Here is a 22,417-nt window from a genome sequence, read left to right as displayed (position 1 = left end):
TTTTAAAAAATGGTTCTTACTGTTTTGTTTCACTACAAAAATGAACAATATCTTACTTATTTAGTTAATGACGCTTAATTGAAACGCTAGTTAATTGATTTAGTTAAAATGCAAGAAGTTAGTTTCTTATCATATGTGACAAATGCCTGCTACAATGATTTAGAAGAAGTGTTTCTTTAGTTTCTGGCAACAAAACATTAAAACACGTTTTTGTTTGTTGATGTTGGGTTGTTTTATAAAACTTGCTTAATTTTAAAAATATTAACTATACACAATCTTGTTGTTCCGATTAATAAATCAACACATGCTTGTTCTTTTGACGAAATAAACGTCCTGCTAACATTTTGCTTTTTAGGGAAATTTATCTTTTTTAAATATGCGAATGAGATTACATCGCATAAATTTCTTTGAGCCTACACCTAAGGCTGTCCGATGCTTGTGTTACGATGAGTCTATATATCGTTTAGCTGTACTGAGGTAATATTTTCAAATCTTTGTTAACATATTATTTTCTATTTTGTTTATGTATATCAAAATATATTTTTCTCTTGTTAGCATGCTTGTATCCATAATAGAACTCGTTGAATCGAACTGATAAAAGTATTTTATTTAGAAATGCTTTTATAAATAGAGTTTTTAAAATTGTTTCCTTTCTCTTATTATAATGGTTTTATGATAAATTGTATCGGTCAGCTGCATTGTTATGCTTCACAGCAGCGGTTCGCCAAATATGTTCCACACGTAGAACAGTTACAGAGCTTCTGAGAGTTAGAAATTTTTTAAATAATAATTTTTGAAACCTATCTTCATCTTTAGATCTAAACTATGATTCATTATTTATTTCATTTTACAGTTCATTTTATGAAATAGTGTTAGTGAAATTTGAAATACCAGTGATCTATCAAAATTTAAAACTGTATATATATCAGTAAACAGTGTATTTATTACATTTTACAGTTAATTTTATGAAATAGTGTAAGTAAAATACTAGTGATTTAGTGATATTTAAAACTGTTTATATACATTAATAAACAGTGTATTGGATGAATTATAACTAGGCATTTCTATTAAATTGCATTTGTAAATCGCATCAAACTATTCAATTTAGAGTAACATAAATCAACGTTTTTAACAATTCATTTTCATTTCATTGAAGCTTAAATTAAACTGATCAGTTTAAACTTATTTGTTCTGTTCCATATTCGTTTTTTTTTTCTTTTCCACTTATAAATAAAACAAAATCAAATGTTAAAATGCTAAACTAAATTTGACTCAATGACTGCAAATTCAACTGCCATACATAATATCTAGTTTTAAGACTATTTAGTTAAAACAATGAAAAATTATGATTTCAATGACATAATTACTTTGGAGTGCCTTCTTGTGCCAGAATATTAATCCTTTAAAATACATTTTATTTTATCAAATTTTTTGATTCATTTAAAAACAACTATTAGATTGACAAAAATTTGAAATTCGCATTTCTTTTCGAAAACTGAAAAATGAATTTAAAATATTTGCTTATACATTAGCAAAATATGAAGAAAAAGAAATTATACATTCTAGTCGCTTTAAATTTTTATAAAAATTTTAAATTTGTAATCTAAATTGATATTAAATTTTTTTTTTTTTTTTTTAGAGCTGATTATGCAATTGAAATCTGGGATATGAAAGAAACCCCATATCTGGAAAAGGTAATGTTTTTCAATTTCTATCAGTACTTGTGCTTTTACTTCATTCAGATCTTACAGTGTAAAATTTATCTTATTGTATGTAGAATGAAAATTGTATGATACCTCATATACATTTGTAGCATATTGATAGTAAAATGTTTATGTAATTTAAGAAGTAAATTTTGAAATAGGAATTTTTTATCATGTGACCTGTTAATGCATTTTTTCATTTAGGCAAATAATTTAGTCTCTCATCTGAATAGAGCACACCAAGTACTGCAATTTTCAGGCTGAAATTTGTTAGATATACACAGAGTAGATGCGGTTATTTTATCTATATGTAAGCTTTACAGGAAAACTTATCAACTATTTTAATTGATTAATAAATTCTAAAATATTAGCTGATGATGTAAAGATCAGGCAAGAGATGGAATATAAATTGTGATTAAAAACGGACAATACCTTCGATTTTCAAAAGCTTGTTAACCTATTCAATTCTTTGCTTATTTTCCCACATTTTCATTACTTTAAATATTATCTTTCTATTGCAATCAGAGTTATCAAGTTTTTGACATATGATAATTTTTAACAAAAGATAAGGCTTTCATGATGAAAAATGCATGAAAAACATTTTTGAAATTGTTTAAACATCTTGAGTTTAAGATGTGTTTTTATAATGTGTTTTTATAATGATTTTCTTAACAGAAACAAAATAAAATTGAAATTGGATTCTTATTGCATTAATATAGCATTGGCAATATTAAAATAGCGTAACTGTAAACACTTTAGAAATTGGTCATCATAAGGAGGACTCATATTAAATTCGATCAACAGTGTAATCATAATCTTTTTTCTTCTCCTTTTTATCTCTAATCATAATCTTTTCTTCTTTTTTTTTTCTTTTTGGTCCATAATTATTATCTTCTATTTTTAGAAGTCGCTTTGTTTTATATCTGAAATTCTAACATCATGTTGTGAATTTTAAACAATTCTATTATCCATTTTAGGTTTAAATTTTATAAATAAAAGTATATATTTGTATGTATCATGTTTTATTTAGTATGAAATGTATTGCACTGTTTTAAATGCTTCAAGATTTTTTCTTCTTCTTTTAGGTAATTCAAGGAGATGACAGTATTTCAGTGGAAGCTTTGTCTTGGTGTAATGGTCGTTTGTTTTCTGGTGGGCTGCATGGCTATGTCTTAGAGTATGATATGAATGATCTACAATCAAAAGTAAATTTATTTTCGTTCAAACTAAATTTTAAAATTTGTAAATTAAATTAAGATTGCTAATTTGAAATTTTTTTTGTAATTTGAAAATTTATATTATTTTTAGAATCAACTTCTTGTAACTTCTGGATGTCCTATATGGTGCATGGCTGTCAATGAAAAAAGGACTCATTTAGCAGTAAATTATGTTTTCTTAATCTTGTGATTATAAATGTGGGTCGTGTAAATACCCAGTGGGTATTTACGCCACCCACATCAATATATCAATTTCAGAAAAAATATAAATTCTCAGTAGAGGAGCTACATTGTCTCATTGAAAAAGTAATGTAAAAAGTTTTGTTTTATGCATTATCATAAAGTATAAACTGGATGAAATAGACTAAATGAATAAGCACAGGGAACAGGTTTAAAATTTCTGAAATTTGTTGATTTCTATATAGTTTATAAATTTAATACAAGTAAACTGAAACTAAAAGTTTCAAATCTTATTCAGAAAAAAAACTGTAGCATAACACTATTAACATAATTATAAACTATTAACATAAAACTAAACATAATATTGTAGTGAAATCTTAAAATTTCATTTACGGCCCAAAAAATATTAAATTTTTAAATTTAATTTTTATATTAATTATTTTGCAAACTTTTCGAATCAATTTTATGTATTTAAATCACTAAAAGAAAATTAATAAATACTTTTTTTCCATTCCTGTAAGTATTATTAAATTTCAGTTTTGTTATTAAATTTTTCTAAAAAATTAGTTGTAGTAAAACTTGATATATATTTTATTTATTTATTATATTTGATATAATAAATAATGTATGCAAATCTTTGTTTAGAATTATTCAATAAGTTCATTAGACTTAGTCAATCAGTTAAGTATTTTGTGCATCTAATTTTAAATGTAGAAAAATGAAGAGTACCCCCCCTCCTCAGGAATAGTTTTTTTAGAGGAAGGAGCAGAAACATATTAAAACGTAACATGCAAAAATATTGAAAGTCTTGTAATTATTAAGCTTGTTATTGTTTAATCAATTAGAATTAACTAAATAATAACTCAAAAATTTACAACAAATTTAAATTAAAATATTAGGCATTATCATTCAGATATATATGGATTCAAGGATTACATATTATTCGTATGAGCGAAAGTTTCATGCGTTAAATTTTCTAAAATAAATTATTTAAAATCTGAAAAAATTTTACAATTTAAAAATAAATTTTTGGCAAAACTTTCCTAGTTTTGATGTTGGATTTGAAACCACAAATATTGAGACTTGTGAATTGAAATATGAACTTCCGGATGATTAAACCACATCTACTCTGAAATAAAAACTAAAATACTTCGATTTCAATAGTTTAAATGTTCAAACAAAGGAATTTTTCTTTTCGGTAAATAACTAATTAACCATTGACATTGTAAGCAAAACTTAATTGTACATTAAATATATATATTTTTGTAAAACCTAAAAGAAAAACATGATCATAGAATTTTCAATATAATACATAATATTGAAAGGCAATATTCAGTATTTACCTGGGTATTTTGCATCTATACTTATGAGTACACAGTTGATAATTGTAATTGTGCAATTATGTTCTTTGTAGATATAATCCTCAAAAACATGTGTCTGAGGTTGTTGTTTTTTTTGTAACTAATGCTTTTTTTTTTTAATATATTTTATTTTCACTCTATATATAATAGATGCTGCATACCTAGAAAGACTTAAAGAGCTAGTGTGCCCTTCCCATATTGTTGATGCATAAATCAATTAGACATCTAAACTCTTAAAATATAATCATAATTAATTTAATGAAAGCCTGTAATAAACTTGATAATCAAAATTCTATGGTTTTTTGATTTGGTTCACTAAAATATTTGATTTGAAAGAGCACTAACATTTCAATTATACTTATATATGATTTTCTCAGATAATTGAGTTTGCTTTTCTCTATGAATAGTAATCATCATACATATGTTGAAATATATATGTATATTTTTTAATAAAACTGGGATACTTCATACTTACCAAAGGGTATACCAAAACCTTCGTGACGTTATATGATAACTGTCAAAATATCTTAGGCCTAAGGTATTTTGACAGTTATCATATACCTTAGGCCTGCCATTCTAGATATAAGGTTCTATGTGTCCATTTCTAAAAGTATTACAAATGAATGTTTAAATAAGCACTTAAATTTTATCAAATCATGAAATGTCAGAAATACTCAAAACTTTGAATAAGTAATTTTTTGAATCACAGAGCAACAAAAGAGGTGAGGGGCCAAATTGTCCCAATTTATCGCTTCAGTGTTAAACAAATATTATTTACTTTTTCTGTATGATATTTTATTGTATTTCTTTTAAATAGGTAGGCAATGAAGATGGTCATTTGAATTTACTTGATGTATCATCTGAAGAAATTTATTTTGACAGAAAATTTGATAATCAAGAGGGTAAGAGATTTAAATTACCATAAAATATCAGCTTAGGCACCCACCCTGAACTCAACCGAAGTAGGGGTGTAGCAGATTAAACAGTAGTAAGAGGAAAATGAATGAAACAAACTAAGATTTAATGAAATGTAACAAGCTAACATTGATAATTATTTGACCAAAGTCCTTTAAAGAAATAATAAAGCCTTTTAAAAGTTAATATATACCTCTGTCCTTACCAAAAACATTTTAAATTTTAGTATACTTGATTAAGAGAAATATTCTACATTTTTAAAAAAGAACCAAACTAGATTTAAAATAAAGCACCTAGCTTGACCTCTCGCTCTAATCAAAGAAGCAAAATCTTACATCATTTTAAATGTAGAATACATAAGAAAATTTCTGTTTCTGTGTTCCAACATTTTTTTTTTCATCAGAAATGGCATCATTTCTATAACTGCCCTGTGCCCACGAGTACTTGTTTCCATAGTTCATACTTCCTTAAACTTAGGTTTGCAATATGTTGTAACAATCTTAATAATTAAATTATGTTACATTTTATTCACAAATATTTTTTATGTAATATCCACACAAAAAACCTTTTACTACTATTTCATGTGCTAAAAAAAATTGTGAATAATTATATTTATCCATAATGTAAATTTTTATATAATTATTACATTACTCATTATTCAATATTTTTCATAATCATTTTACATTTATTGTCTTATTATTAATAAATACAATAATTATACCATAGTGTTTTTTATTTGAAAGTTACAGAAAATTTGTAGAATCTAATCCACAAAATTACAGAATTTTAATATTTAGGTTTTACTGTAACATCCCTTCTTTTTACTGTAAAAACATTGAAAAATGTCATAAAAATATATCACTTTATAGAAAATTAAACTTATTTTCTGAAACGGGATCATTTAATTAAAATTTGTTAAAATCTTTATATTAGAAACGTTCATTTTAAATGATCTATTGAAAAAAGAACATCAGGCACTGTTTTTTAAACTATTGATTTATTTTTGCCTTATTTTTTAGTATTATCTTTTTAGAAAGTAAATTATTTTTTTATTTTATTTTAGTTCTATGAAAAATTTGTATGTAATAAGTAAAATAGTTTACAACAAAATAATTCTTATTATTTAAAGTGTATCTTTTTTTAAACTTTAAATTTTTAAGCTGGAATTCCTTTTATTAATACTATAGATATATCGATCATGTTACTGTGAAGTGTATTATAATTATATTATTGTATTTTTATTATTTTTTTTACCTGATTTTTGATTAAAGCTATTTAAAATGTAAATCCTGTAGATTATTTATAAATATTTTAGGTGCTATTCTTTGTCTAAGCTGGCATAAAGATGGGCTTGTCATTGCTACTGGTTCTCTTGATGCTATAAGAACATGGGATGTTTATACTGGTCATGTGATCAATCGCATCATGTTAAGTAGAGCAGCAAAAAATACCCCAACAGTTGTTTGGTGCATTGCTATTTTGAGGTATTTACTTAATTCTGTTCAGATATTACAATTCTTCCAGACACCAAATTCTCATAATTAAGTTGTAATGATCATTAATATTTTTATGCAAAATGCAAATAAGTTTGTCATAGCTTTATTTTTCTTTTTTTCCATAGTAGTAGCAAATTTGTGTCGATAATGATTTTTTCATGTGTATCATTAACAGTGTTATTCAATATTTTATAAAATCAAAACAAAAGCTTTTAGCTATTTTATAGTTTTCAAAAAGAATGTTTTACTTTTTTAATGCCTAAACTAAACATCCTTTTTCATGTTATGCTCTTGATTACAGTGCTACTTTCAAAATTATTTTATAATTTTTTTTCAATCTTAAGAATTTGTGCATTATGGAAGAAGCATTATGTAAGACTTTAATATTTACTCTATAATTGTAACAAACAGTACTACATTTTTTTTTTTTTTTTTTTTTTTTTTTTTTTTTTTTTNTTTTTTTTGCTTACTATCTAACACCATGTTTAATATAAAATCAAAATATTGTGAAAAATTCTTAAATAGAAGTAATAAGTTTTATTTTTATTTAAAACAAAGTAAACCTCAATTGAAAAAAAAAATTTAATCTAATCATTACAGGGAAATATATTCAAAATGCAGAAGTTATTCAAATTGTAGTCACCTTAAATTAGGAAAAATATAATGTAATGGTGCTATTAATTCCATAGTACCCTAAATATGTGATAAATATGACTATGAATCTATATAGTGAAAATTAAATAAACACATCCATGCTATAAATCGACCTTAAGTTTACCAAATAAGGCAGCTGCATATTTCATCCTTTTTTAAGTGGAGAGTAATTGAAAATATCGTTCAGTAATATTAATTATTAATGAATTCAATTAATTATTAATTCAGTATCATTAAAATGAAAATTCAAATATATACATTTACGTTTTTACATGATTAATAACTTAGTTTAAATGTTTTTGTAGAGACATGACCCTTGTCAGTGGAGATTCTAGTGGCAAGTTGTGTTTTTGGGATGGTAACACAGGAACTCTAATCTCAGTATGTTGATTTTATTTATATTGTTTGAATTGGTACTCGTATTAATACGAAGATTTTATTATATTTTCCCTTTCTTTCTAGAGTGCTGGTTCCAAAAAGGGTGATATTTTAGCTATTGCTGTAAGCAAGGTAAGCAATTTTAATTAATAATGTAATTAGAAAAAAATTTCTTCATGCAACAATTGGATTAAATAATTTAACCAAATGTTTAATTTATATATATTTTAGAGACAATTTTAAGTACTGGTGAACCATTTTGTTTAAATGAGCTGTTCTGTATGATTTTGTTTGAACTTAATTCCAGTATGAATGAATAAAAAATAAAAAAAAGTACTACATTTGGTAGCAACTCTACAAGTATTGAAAATATGTTAATCAAAATAAATATTTAGAAATGTCTGTTTCATATTTTGTTTACTTTGATTCATTATAAATTCAAATAATTATCCTTGCTATCTAGTAAAATCTTAATATAAATTAGATTTACAGCTAGTCTCTAGAATAATTTGGAATCTGTAGAATAGTTTTTAACCACTTCTATTTCCCACTCATGCATAAATATTAGGGGAACCTAAAAGGTTTAAATATGTTGTCACTCTTTTCTTCCCTTTGTCTCTGGGAACATCTAGTTTGAGTTTCATTATAAATATCAATTAGTTAAAAGCTTCATTTAAATTTCTTTAATAATAAGGTGGAATGATCAATAAAAACATTTTAAAATGTTAAAGTTTAATTCCTCCTAGTTGAATTATAAAATGTTTTAAAGAATTAAAACTATAAAAAAATTTGTCTGAATTATTAAAACTTAATTTCTAGCATTATTTAGACAAGCAGAAAAATAATTATTATTTTTTTATTCGAAACACCTGCTAGAAAATATTTTTAAGGAATTTTTGTGTCCTCTTTGTGTATAGAACAAATTGTATTTCATCTGCTCTGTTTTTATTTATTTCTATAAATTCTTTAGAATGAAAAAGAGATATATGCTAGTGGTGTGGAACCTATCATAATGAATTACTTGAAATCTCAATCTAATGGCTTATGGATGAAAAGTGTTCAAAGGCTTGTGCATACACATGATGTTCGGAGCTTGCAATTAGTGGGGAATCTATTGGTTTCAGGAGGTAATTTGAAATAGCCATGAGTCATAAATTGCTAACATTTATAGTTTCTGCATATTAGAATAGAACTGAAGTATTCACTTACTATCTAGAATATAAAAGGGAGGAAAAATTATTGAATTTGACAATTATTTAATAAAAAATAAGTTTTTATATAAATAAAAATAAGTTTTCGTAAATAAATGTTTAATATTAAGTTTCCTTGCGTTATAAAATTCTTTAAAAAGTTTTAAAGTTAAATAAACTTAAAATATTACTTTTATTTAAATCTTGGCTATTAATCCAGAAGTTACTATAATTTATCTGAGAATTACTACATTTAGAGACTATATTATAGTCTCTAATTGTAGTAATTCTATAATTATAATAATTATCTCCTGCATAGACATAGCCTGAGGGGACACACTTTTTGTTTGACTGTTTTAAATTTCATATTTTTGTTTGACTGTTTTAAATTTCATACATATATTTATAAATATGCATACATATAAAAAGTAAATATGCAGATATACTTAACACATTTAAAATAAGCAAACAGTTTTCTGAAAATAAAATGTGACCCCCTTCCCACTATGCCTAAGATCTGATTCAATGTAGTAATTATTGTAAAGTATATACAAATCTACCTTTAACTTGTATGTACGATTATATATAATTTACCTTTGTTAACCCTGAACTCATTTCATGGAATGCCCAGTTTTCTTTCCTTCTCATAAATCAATTTTCTGAGATATTATTCAATGCATGTTTTCAGTAGCATACATGGATTTAGGTGTGTCCCTATGCAATATTTATAATTGTACCTTATTCTAGACTTACCATACAAAATTATAATATGAGATAAAAACACTGTGATGGAGAGCTATTTGAATATTTACAATCATTAATTTTATTTTAATTTATGAAAATAGTAATTGCAGGGAAAAGGTAGAATTAAGGTACTAAATTAAAACACTGTATACACTTATTATATTAAAACAAATTTTTTTAATAATAGAAGAAAATAACTCATTATATATAGTAAATATATTCAAAGTTAAAATAGAGGTTAATATTATTTATAAAGTGAAATAAAAAATATTTTATAAATAAAAGCATTTTTATTTAAACCCTAAGTGTTATTTTTTCTGGCGAGTGCATCCTCAAACCTCGTGACCCCCTTCCCTTCGTAGCAGGTGTTGTGGAGGTGTTATTTAAACCACTATATATATTGTCCTTGACATTTAAACTGTTAAAGGATTAAAAAGTTACTTTTTGCCTTAATATTTTATTTCGATAAAACACTATTCACAACTTCATGAAATGTGTAATTTATATTTAACAAAATTTTGAAAAGTAGGACCTCAGTCTACAAAGTTAAAAATTAAATGTCTCCTACATGAACTGAACTAAACTTTTAGTTTTTAGCATATTTTAGTGACTCCTGTAATATTTTATAATTAGTTACAACTTAAATTTAATAACTATAAAACTTTCAAAATATTCTTCTGTTGTGTACATTTTTTGTTTAAAAGCGTGATTGCTTTATAGGTGATGACTGTAACCTGGTCTGCACTAAATATCCACCTAAAACAGTCCTAACATTCTATCCTTATTGCCAGGTAAGACTACAAGCATTTCAAATTACAAAATGCTTAACGTAAAACCATTATTGAAATAAATATAGTATGTTTCTATTTTAGAAAACATATGCTTCTGTTGCTGTTGAAGCATCCTGTATTCTTCTTCAGTACCAAGAACATGTTGAGTTGTGGAAAATTGGTAAAGTGAATCAGTTTTTTTTTGTTTGTAAACTTGCACCAAATTAATATATCTAGTTACAAGAATACCGATTTTCATTAATTTAGTTTTAGCTTCATTAAAAGACTTGATTTTTGCTTACTACTATTCATGGATTCATTTGTTTCAAAAGTGTAAAATTTAGAGTGTTGAAATAAATAAATGTTGCTGCTGCAAAGCACCAAACCCCTCAGGGCTCTTTTTTTTTCTGGTAGCATAGCATCTGTATTCCTTGAGCCTAAGTCATTACTTATTTTTTATGAGAGAGTTTAATTTATAATACCATTTGATTTGGTTAATGTCCTTTGTTTCTATTATGGTACTGTTTCAGTTTTGATGCTATGAAACCCTAAATTCAATAAATCATAACATAGGGAACCTTGTTCATGCCATTGTTGTGAAAGGTTCTTACTCTTAATTACAGGTAGAAGTCTATTCATGCTAATCTAGCTGAATTCCAATCCTTTTGTAACATTAGCTGTAAACATGCCTTTTCAAACCTAAGAAATTTATGTTCTATTAGAGATTTTTTTTTCTGAGTTTAATGTTAAACTCTCACAATTTGTAGAGTTGTCAGCCATCTGCTTTTCCATTTTATTTCTCACACCACTTAAATTTTGTGTCATCTTGATGTTGAAGCTCTTATGCTACCCTCAGTTAAATATGCTTTATATGTCTTCATTACGCTTCTATTTTCTTCCAATGCTTTAAAGCCATTTTGTCACATACGCACAATCTGCCCTCTTTTAAACTTACCAATTGAACTTGCATTGATTACATCATAAAACATAAATAACCAGTTTTCTGAAAGTTCAAATGTTGACTTTGACTTATAAAATTGCTTACTTATACATTAACTTTTTCAAAGGTATTTTTCAATGTTTTCTTATGATTAAAATTTAAGGAAAATAATGAATAAAACAATGTCAGGGTGCGTAGCGTTTGTAAAAAGTACTTAAAGGTGCTTTTTTGGGGATTTCGTTTTTAAAAGCTTTTAAAGGTGCTTCTTTCATCTGGCGTTTTTAAAAAGTGCTTTTTTCCGAAATTTTTTTTTCTCCCTTCAGTGATATCTGGTGGATCCCATGCATTTCACGAAAAATGGGGAGTTTGCTATGTAATCATTCATGCGGACTTCATGTCGTACCCATGTTATGACTTGTGAAGGTGCGCACACTTTAAACCGAAACCCGAGTGCTCCAAATCGGATAGAGAATATCAGATCCTTATGAAATGTTTTTCTTTTTAATTTATTTTAATTTTGTTCTTGTTTATTTTATTTTACTTCTAACACTTTTTTTGACGTAGGGGGTAAGGGTACTTTTGTTCTGAGTTCAGGGTCAAGTTGAATTCACTCGGTGATGTGGGAAAGTACTGATTGTTTCGATTTAAGCCCGTTTCTTTTTGGGTTTTTTTTAACGCTAAAACTGTTTATAAAAAGTTTTTGTTTTTCAATAATGTCATTGATTGAATATGAATTTTTTGAGTGCTTGAAAATTTTTGTAAAGTTTTTAAAAAGTGCTTATTTTTGATTCAAAGATTTGGCTACGCACCCTGAATGTGATAGTTGACAAGTCATTTAAATGAGTTGCTGTGTTTTTCATATTTTGTTTAACCTACATTTTCTAACTAATCTTTATAACTTTTATTTTATATGATACTCCTTTATAATGAAGAATTTTGCTACTTAATGACATCTTTTTCTAAATTCTGAAATCACAGCATATACTTGTAAAAGATTAGTCATTAATAAGCAATGTCTTGTTGCAATTGTTTTTGTTTTGGATGAAACAGTAAGCTTGATTGGATAGTTCATATTTTATCTTAATCTTGATTATCATTGAATTCCCTTTTAGTTATTTTCTTACTTGTGATTTAATATTATTATTATATATTGTTTTAGGTGATGAAAAGGATCCATTTAATTTACTTAGAATCGCACCTACAGAAGATGAATCTATTTTATGCAGTAGTGTGTCATCAAATGCAAAGTTCATAGCTTATTCAACTGCTCTTAAACTACGATTATTCTGTCTTGAATTGGTAAAAATCTTATTCATTATGCTTTTTTACAATGAATGTCAATAATCAAAATGACTCAATATGTGTTTAATTTTTAGAATCCAGGTAGTGATGAGAAAATTCTATCAGAAGAAAGTTTGTCTAAAGTTGAACTACCTGCTGATCTACCCTCTGTGAGAAGTCTTTTATTTAATAAAGATTCAACTAAATTGTTTTGTTTAGTAGATAACGCAGTAACTGTATTAGATTGTTGTCTTGGATCTGCTAAAATTGCAGCCACATTAACGTTGACAGGTATGAAAACTTCCCTATGTGATATATTAGTAAAATTTATTGCAAATATAGACATTTTATTTTTGATGGAATTTTAGAAAGTGTTCTTTTGGATCATGAGCCCCCATTAAACATAAAAATATTAAAACATAAATTTGGGAAAGGTTTAGCAGTTGGGATATGTAAGTCATCATCATGTTAATTACGAAATTTCCTTTTATTTTCATAATTTATTCAATATCAAATTTTTCTCTAATGTACTGTAAATTTCTTTATATGGTAGTAGCTTACTGCAACTATATATTGAGGAATTTGTTTATTGCTATGAAAGATTTATATGTTAATGTGGAAAATTTAACATGTTGACTTTGTTTTAGTAAAAAAGTGTATTTGATTCTATTCTATAGTTTTCTTTCTGAAGAAATAAATGCATCGCTGATTAAAATAGGAGTAAGCCTTTTGTGTGGATTTTAAAATTTGTAATGTTGTTTTTGTATTGCAAGTTCAAACATGAAAAAAAAATGATTTTTTAAAAGTGCATTTATAATTAAATTTATTCATTTCTATTATTTTTTCATCAAATATTGTTGGGTTCCCTTTTTGAGAAATAATTTTTCAATAAAATTTTAAGGAATCTAGGAAGATTTTTGAAAGTATTAAATAATGTATCTTCATTTTTAAAGACAATCATGTGCAAAATTAGATTTATATTTCTATTAATATACTTTTTATTATATCATTGTATTGAGAACACATCAAAATGTCATTCATGTGTGTTGTTATTGCCTTAGTTTGTTTTAAATTTAATGTTTATATTTTCTTAATAGATTCTGTTGGTCAGATTCAATTAATGACTCTGAGTAGTGATGATGCTTATCTAGCTTGTGGTAGCCATGAAGGAAATGTTATTGTCTATAGTTTAACTAATTTGGCGGTAAGTTTTTCAATAATTACTGTTGAAACTGCACTCACATAATTTTTATTCAAGACTTATTTTAGGAAATTTTAAACTCTAAGCAAAAATTTATTCTGTATTGTTTTGATTACTTATATCCCTGTTTCCCACAGGCTGAAATTAAATTCTAGATTTATAGTATGGATTTTTAATAGCTCCAGTAAATTTATTTAATAGCTAGCAGAGGTTGCAAAATTGAGCCCAGCATTAAAAAGAAACTGGAATCCAGGCATTTGTTAGGGTTAGTTTAACACTAATCAAACTCGTTGCAGTGAATATTTGTATATAAAGTTATATAATTTTAAAAATGCAGCTATGCATAAGAAAATTTATAATTTTTGAACCAAAATCTTTCATGTATTGGTAATTTATAGGAACAAATATCCAAAATGTTTTTGCTTCTCAATTTAACATATGAATAAAAAGGTCTAAAACAGTTTTTCCTTTCTGTTTGCACATTCCTATTGTCTAGAAATATGGTATGGTTCCTTAAATAACTAAAATCTAGATTTCTTTAATTGTCTTCAATGTAAAATTTAAAATATGTATAGGTTAATATATTATTTAAAGGTTTAAAACTAAAAGTGGTGTTCTTTTATTATGAAATATTTCTTAATATTACTGTATTATATAACATTTTATAGAAAAACATAATGAAAACTGCACATGGCGTAACCATTTTGCAGTTAATAAGTTATAGTTACTTTTATAATAAGCTTTATATAAAACTGTTTCCAGTCAAAACATGCAATAAAAATAATAAGTGTTAAACTCTTATTAAAAGTTAACTTTTCATGACTTTTCACTAAACAATCTTAAATATAGTCAACTGATTTTATAGTAAATAAGAACTTAAAGTACTATATAAGGTTAAATATATATGAAGTTAAATAAGAATTTAATTCTAAGTTGCATATTAAGAAAAAAATTATTATCTGAAAAAAATTATTTAGTTTAAATTTTATTTCAATAGACTCTGAGACTAAACCTCTGTTAATGTCATAAAATATTTAGGGATCTTTTAACCCATTAACGATCGGTTAATTTTCAAGAAAACGGTCATGAAAGTGCCTATTTTCCCAAATACACGTATTTGATTAGTGCTGACATCTAGTTTAAAATAAATTAACTATCTACAATTACCTTAAATATATCCTGGTACTGCTATCTGGTTTGTAAAATGAGAAATAATATGTTTTCCGGGCAAAAGAAATTAATTGGTTTTATTTTTATTGGCGTGTTATTACTAAACGCTCCAGCCTGGAAATTTTACAGGAGTAAGAAATAGAGGGCGAAACGTCACCCCGTCATTTTCACGAGAGAGAGAAGGAAGGGGTTAATAGAGGGATTTTAATATTGTATGTAACTAACTATTTGTCTTTTAAAAAATAAAAATAATGTAGTGATCTAAAACCTTCCAAAAAATGGTTAATTGCCTCAAAACAAGTTATAAATGTTACCAAATATTTAATTTTTTTACTAGCAAATCCTGTTATCGCATTATGGAATTGGGAGAAAAATTTTAAATGTTACCGGAAAAAAATAAAACATTATTAAGTGCTTATTTTTCTTCAAAAACTCAATGAAACTCAAAGATTTCTTTTTAAAGAAAAAAAAACATGTGAGCTGGGATTTTTTTTTTATAATATAAAAAAATAAAAATAATATTTTTTATTTTATTTTTTTAATTAAATATGTTAAAATTTAGTTATACTTTTTTTTCTTTTAATGCTAATGTTTAATTTGAAGAGAGTGCTGCATTAGAAACAGTATTGTTACGAAATATATAACGTTTTATTAAATAATAGTTATGGGCTTAAAAAATATAATTTTATCAATAATTTTTGCATTTATTTACAAGATTACAAGTAAAATTATTTCATATACTTATGTATAAATTTAATGCTTTCAGGTACATTGTCATTTACCTCATTACAAATGCCAACCTTCAGCTTTAATATTTGAACCTTTATCAGAGAATTTAATTGTTGCCTATACTGACCGAAAGGTAAATATATTATGTATTTCTTAATGTAACATTAACTCTGTTAAAAATATAGCTAATTAAATTTGCACACTCTTTATAATTATTATGGATATATGGATTCCAACATTAACTATGATGCAATGCAACCTTAATTTACATTTTAATAATCGCTAATAATCTTGAAATAAAGTAGCTTCTACATATTATAGATGTAAAAAGTTTTAAGTTCATAGTAGCAATTATTGATTTCATGACATATGCAAAGGTGTAACAGAATTAATTTCAAATCAGATCATTGGGTTGCAAAACTACTATTTTCATTCATTTTTTAATTTGGGTTACGCTCTAATATATTGGGCTGCATTTTAATAATATTTTACATCTATAAAATGTAGTGCTTCTGAAGTGCAAAGTAGTAAATAATATTATTTTAAAATAAAATCATTGGATTACAAGATTGATCTCGTCATTCATTTTTGTATTTGGGCATTGGTTACTGAATTGCTTCTGAGGTGCAAAGTAGTAAATAATATTAATTTCATATAAAATCATTTTATTGCAAAACCGATCTGGTCATTGATTTTGTGAAGAAAAAAAATTGGAAACCCTAAAGCAAAAAATTGGCTTAAACTAATCCTAATGAATCTATGAAATGATCACTCTTTGTATCATTAGATAATGTTTTATGTGAATAAATTTAGTATGTTTGCTATATACATGGTCTAATAGTAAGATTATGACCCGAATCCCCCTCCCATGTTAAATTTCAAATGTCAAGGATCTATTTAAATTTTAATGTATTCATCATTAAAACATATGCTTAACTATATATTTCTTACTTTGCAGTTTTAAATTACTGAGAACTTGTTTGATAAATATAATTTTTTTTCTTTATTCTAGGTAGTAGAATATAATTTTCTAAAACTAGCTTACACACCATGGAGCAAGTCAAGTATGCTCCAAGATTTAAAAGAAGCTACTCTTTATCCTATTACCTCAATGTGCATCTCTTCAGATAAACTGTTTCTATTAGATGGAAGTGCAATCTATGTGATTGATAAGACTCAACAGGTATTTTTATAATAAATTTATTCAATTTGAATGAAGATAAATATTTTTTAAATATATAGATAAATGTTTTTTAGGTACATGTATGCCTTTATTTTACATGTTATCTCTTTTTAAATAACTTAATTTTGTTTTATCTCATTTTTCCTGTTTTTATTTAACTACTCTCAAAATGAAAAATCACAAGATTTAAACATGCATTATTTTTTAATCTATATTTTATATGTTTATTGTTAGTCATTCCTTGCAATTATTATTGTTATTGAAGTATTTCTTTTCATTATTATTGTTATTTACACATTTTTTTTTTTAGGATCTGTTTACTTATATGGTTAAATGTGCATTAGTTTTTTCAAAAAATTTTAATTACTTGAGCACTATTTAAATTAAATTTGTTTGTATTTCTGCAACATTCATCTTTATTTTACATATGCAGTACTCTTCCATTTTGAAATATCAAAATTACTTTCAATCACTCATACCTATTATAAGCAGATTTTAAGAAAACATGCTATGTTATTTCAAGCATTCATATCTATTTTTAAATTGATATCCCCCCNCCCCCCCCCCGCTAAAAAAAACTGGAGCATATACTGTATATCCCGGTGTCTAACTCGGCCTATTTTTTTATTATGAGATAGCAAATTTCGGGTATATCTGTTGTATAAGCCCACTTCTTAAAGAGAAACGAAAAGGAAAATTTCTAAAAATTAAAAAGAAGGGGGGGGGGGGAATTATGTGCGCAAAATTTTTTCAAGTTAAAAATATTTACTTTGTTCTTTCTGGATATGATACATTTGTCCTCAAAAAAAGGTGCTATGAGGTCCAACATGAAATGAAGATGCATTAACAAATGCTATGAAGCAACCAGCTAATCAGGTTTATCTTACCCTTTGTGAGGTCACTTGAAGGTTGGCAAAATTTGTATTCAAACGATATTTCAAAATCTTTTGAGTATAAAATTTTGATTTTGGAGAAAGATGATTTTTTGTCAGACTCAGATGAGGAAATAGATAAGTAGCAGAAAGAATTCATTGCAAAGTGAGATCAGTATACTAACGATATTGAATCCGACCCTGACGACGTTATGGAATCCTTCAATTTGTAACTTCATGTTTTTTAAAAGTTTTTAGTGTAGTATGTATTTCAAAATATTCATGAATGAATTATCTAAGCTTTTTGTATCCTTAATTTTTTCTGACTATAATTTAAAGTATTGTTTCTTTAAAAAAAGCTTTATATAAAAAGAAATATGAAAGAAAATGCCAAGTAAATCGAATATAATTCCAAAATTGAAAGGGTATAATTGATACAAAGTAATTTATATCTATCTCATTATGTCTAATGCATCAATATTTCTTGATCAACATGAGGAATGCCCAACTTTATTATTTATAAGTCAATCCCCTGATTTTCATAAAATTTTGTGAGTTTAAAACTACCCATGAAGTTTTTTTAATCATAAATGATGTTGGACTTGACATTAAAAATAGTATTAAAACGAAATGAAAATATTACAAGTTCAGCTGGAAAGTATACTTATATGCTACTGTAAAAGCCTGAACTCTGGTCAATCCTAGATTTTACCTTTAAACCTGGGATTTACCAAAGTGTTTGGGTAAAAGTCTGAAGAGTATTCTTTAATATGATTATTATACCTACATTAAATTCTTAACCTACTACGTTAAATTAGCATACCTACTCAACTGAAATACATAAGAATAAAACGTATACCGAATTTGAGATACACATTATATTACTTCAAAGTTTTTACAAATTAAAACAAAAACTTCCTGGCTTACTTTTGGCATATCTTTTCCAACTACTATTGAATAGAGAAATTATTTAAATTTAGGATCTTAGTGGGGGGGGGAACAAGTAGTATTTTGATAATAATTTTTCAAATTTAAGAGCATGATGTTGTTGGAGTAAAAAAAAAAAAATTTCCAATATTTCTAGAACTAAGAAGGTTTCCTTGGGGGTGAAAGAGACACTTTACAATACTAAGCCCTTCAATTGTATATTTGCAGGTATATAATAACTTTTGATTTGTTTACAGGTGACACCTGCTAAAAAGCGAATTAAGCAATCTGAAAAGTCAGAGACAGCATTAACTGATGGTAGTTTTAAAACTATAACAAAATACGAGGTGAGTTTAATTTTTATTCCCTGTTAGATTTTTATTTTTGCAAGATATTGTACATTTTGTTGTGACCTATAGATCTAATTTATTTTTATTCTTTTCTAGCACATATCAAGTATACATACATTTAAAGATGAGATAATCTTCGTACAAATGCCATCCGGCCATATTCTGAATTCGCTGCCACCTCCCATTTGGAAGAAGGTGTATGGAACATAGTGTAAATAAAATAATAGTTTTAATAAATTTGTTTTATTCTTTTTTAATTAGTGAGTGGTTTATGGATTTAAAAAATTAGTTATTAATTATAATTCATCAGATAATAATCCTTAATATGGCGTTGTTATTGCTCGGTATTTCCAAAATGTTTTATTTTGCACGTCAGACTATTTAAACTGCTACAAATAGCTGTTATTTTAAAAATGTTTTTTTTTTCTCCTTGTCAGTTCCATCTGTTGAAGAATTTTGTAATTAATTTTTTTAGTTTAGGGAGAAAATTTCTGGTTTCCTAAGCAAAATGCATTTCTACTGCCCTTCTTTTTTCTTTAATTAATTTAGCAACACCTGTTAAAATGTATAGGGTTCTTGCTTGATGTGCTTGCTTGAGGATTATGGAGATTAATGCTTTACAACCAATGGTGTATCAAGCTATATATATAACACTTCTGTTTCTTATTAAAAAAAACGCAAGCAACCCAAACAGTAACAAATATGAAGTCCCCATAACCGGATAGTTTAAATATTATAAAGCAAACTAGAAAATATGAAAACTCAAATTCCAAAACAAAACTAATATCTAAAAAAGCCAACAACTTTCCGTTGTTCTACAAAAAGTCTTCTAATTTTATCATTTTTATTTTTATTCATGCTTTTGCTAGCCAATTATTTTTTTAATATTCTTAGACTTTATAATGGCAACATAGTCGCCAATGCGAACAAGCAGTCTTTACTTTCATCAATCTCAATTAAAAAAATATAATTAATCTAATTCTGACTTTATTTATATATATACGCACATATTTGTTTAGTTTAGCACATAGAGAGGGAAATTTAATTTTAAAAAAAAAATTGTGAATCGGAAAATTTAGGTATTTACTTTCGATATTTGGAAACAATTTTTTAACCTGTCCTTTAAAGTTTATTTGTCTTTGCCTCCGCAGAACATAATGAAATATCTAATAAAATTACTTTATATTATATTCAACTTGTTAGCAATTAATTTTTTATTAATATCATAGTCTTTAATTATTATTATTTTAAATGAGGCATTGTTCCCACTCTATTATAAGTCAATAAACTTTTTATTTGCTTATAAATTGACTTATAAATCTAATACGCGAATTCCCCAACAAATTTATTTACCAATTTAATTTTTAAGATTTGCGAATTCACTCATTGATTACTTCATTCTTTTCTTCTTTCTATACACTAATTTATTCCCTCGCTATTTCTAAATAAGGAACAGATAAAAGATAATATAAAGATTTTTAAAGATAATATAAAATCATTCTACAGAAATAAAGTTTTGTCAGAATGATGAATTGTGTCCATGGCACGATTTTGTAGACTAAAATAACAAAAACTCCTAGTAAGATCTGATTGTTTTCCTTAACTTTCTCTCTCTATGTGGTTTTCCTAATTTTAAATATGACATAATGGCTCAGTCTCTCTTGGCGCGTCTGTCTAACGACGATTCCACCCGGAATCCGGTTCCGGGCGGTCTGCCGATCATTTTATCATTACTTACTTATCCTCTACGTGCCTTGGGCACTTAGGCCTCTAGTATATCCCTCCAACACCTCCTGTCTCTAGCAATAGATCTTGCTTCCTCCTAACCAGATATTCTACATTCTTTTAATTCGCCCCAAAACATGCCCTGGATGGTAAGTCTGGGTCTTCCTCTTGTTCTTTTACCATCAGGGGCCCATGTAAGCGCAACAGATGTAATTTTTTCTTTGGGCATTCTAAGGATATGNTGTTCAATAAGTGTCACGTAAAGATTTGAAAAATACGGAATAATAACAAATGACAAAAAATGAATATAGTAGTAATAAAACATATTTCAAATATGTAAATACATTATAATTTTAACTTTTAAGTTCCTAATTCTTGAAAAAAATCTGTCTATCAATCCATATATATTTATATATATATCTATATATATATATACACACACACAATCCAGTCACATTAATGTGACCACCACCTACTTTGGACGTCAACGTGAAATACCAATCGCAGAGTGCAGGTGGCAGCACATTACAGCGTATTGTATATATTGGATGTCCTGAGGCATCGGAAAGCATTTCAGTCGTTGGCGCAATGCAGAAACGTTTATTCGACGTCCAAAAGGGCATGATTATTGGCTTTCGGGCCAATGGTAGAAGCATTTTGGAAACGGCTAAATTTGTGAACTGTTCGCGTGCTGCCATGGTAAAAGTATACCGTGCATGGCAAAATGGCACTATCCAAAATAAGCGGTGTGGCACATGTGGTGCACCACGGGCTATAGATGACAGAGGCGAACGAAGGCTACGGAGATGCGTTCAGGCGAATGGACGTGCAACTGACCGCCCAGATGAACCTAGGGGCTACCAAGAGTGTATCCTCAACAACTGTTCAGCGAACGTTGCTGCGCGTGGGTCTCCGCAGCAGACGCCTGGTTAATGCACCTATACTGACTGCTGTTCATCGGCGACGAAGGCGGGAATTTGCACGCCAGTACCGCAACGGGACGTCCACAGAGTGGCGACAGGTGGCTTTTTCTGATGAATCACGTTTTATGCTCCATCAGACAGATGGACATTGGCGTATACGGCGTTAAACGTCTGAAGGCAAACACCCTGCAACAATTGCCGGAAGGATCCAGGCTGGGGGAGGGACCATTATGGTTTGGGGAATGTTTTCCTGGCATTCACTGGGTGCACAGTCGGCATGGCTCAACATCCCAGTCAACACCTTAGCAACCTAATTGACTCTCTTCCTGCACATCTCGCAGTGGTCCGCTCTGCCAAAGGTGGTTATTCTGGCTTTTAACTGGTGGTCACATTAATGTGACTGAACTGTGTATAACTATCTATTAAGGCAGCACAATAACAACAATCATTTTTTTTCATTAATTAATTCCCTTTATTTTAAGAAAATATGTAAAAAATAATAATAAAC

The 22,417-nt window shown here is 27.1% G+C and overlaps 1 protein-coding gene across 1 annotated transcript; it reads left to right on the top strand.

The window, feature by feature from the left end:
- Positions 1–171: 171 nt before the first annotated feature.
- Positions 172–19,518, top strand: LOC107437493 (UTP4 small subunit processome component l(3)72Dn). Its single transcript, XM_043053720.2, has 18 exons — positions 172–477; positions 1,640–1,694; positions 2,789–2,908; positions 3,012–3,083; positions 5,279–5,363; positions 6,692–6,860; positions 7,832–7,907; positions 7,989–8,036; positions 8,875–9,031; positions 10,559–10,629; positions 10,711–10,789; positions 12,708–12,847; positions 12,925–13,120; positions 13,927–14,033; positions 15,967–16,062; positions 16,942–17,112; positions 19,169–19,258; positions 19,358–19,518. The coding sequence occupies exons 1-18, from the start codon at positions 377–379 to the stop codon at positions 19,469–19,471; spliced, it is 1,947 nt and encodes a 648-aa protein (XP_042909654.1). The 5' UTR covers positions 172–376; the 3' UTR covers positions 19,472–19,518.
- Positions 19,519–22,417: the final 2,899 nt, after the last annotated feature.

Source organism: Parasteatoda tepidariorum, chromosome 5 (genome assembly GCF_043381705.1).
Source record: "Parasteatoda tepidariorum isolate YZ-2023 chromosome 5, CAS_Ptep_4.0, whole genome shotgun sequence".
Lineage (NCBI taxonomy): Eukaryota > Metazoa > Arthropoda > Arachnida > Araneae > Theridiidae > Parasteatoda > Parasteatoda tepidariorum.
The sequence above is the reverse complement of the archived record's forward strand: the minus strand, read 5'-3'. Positions and strand labels throughout refer to the sequence as shown.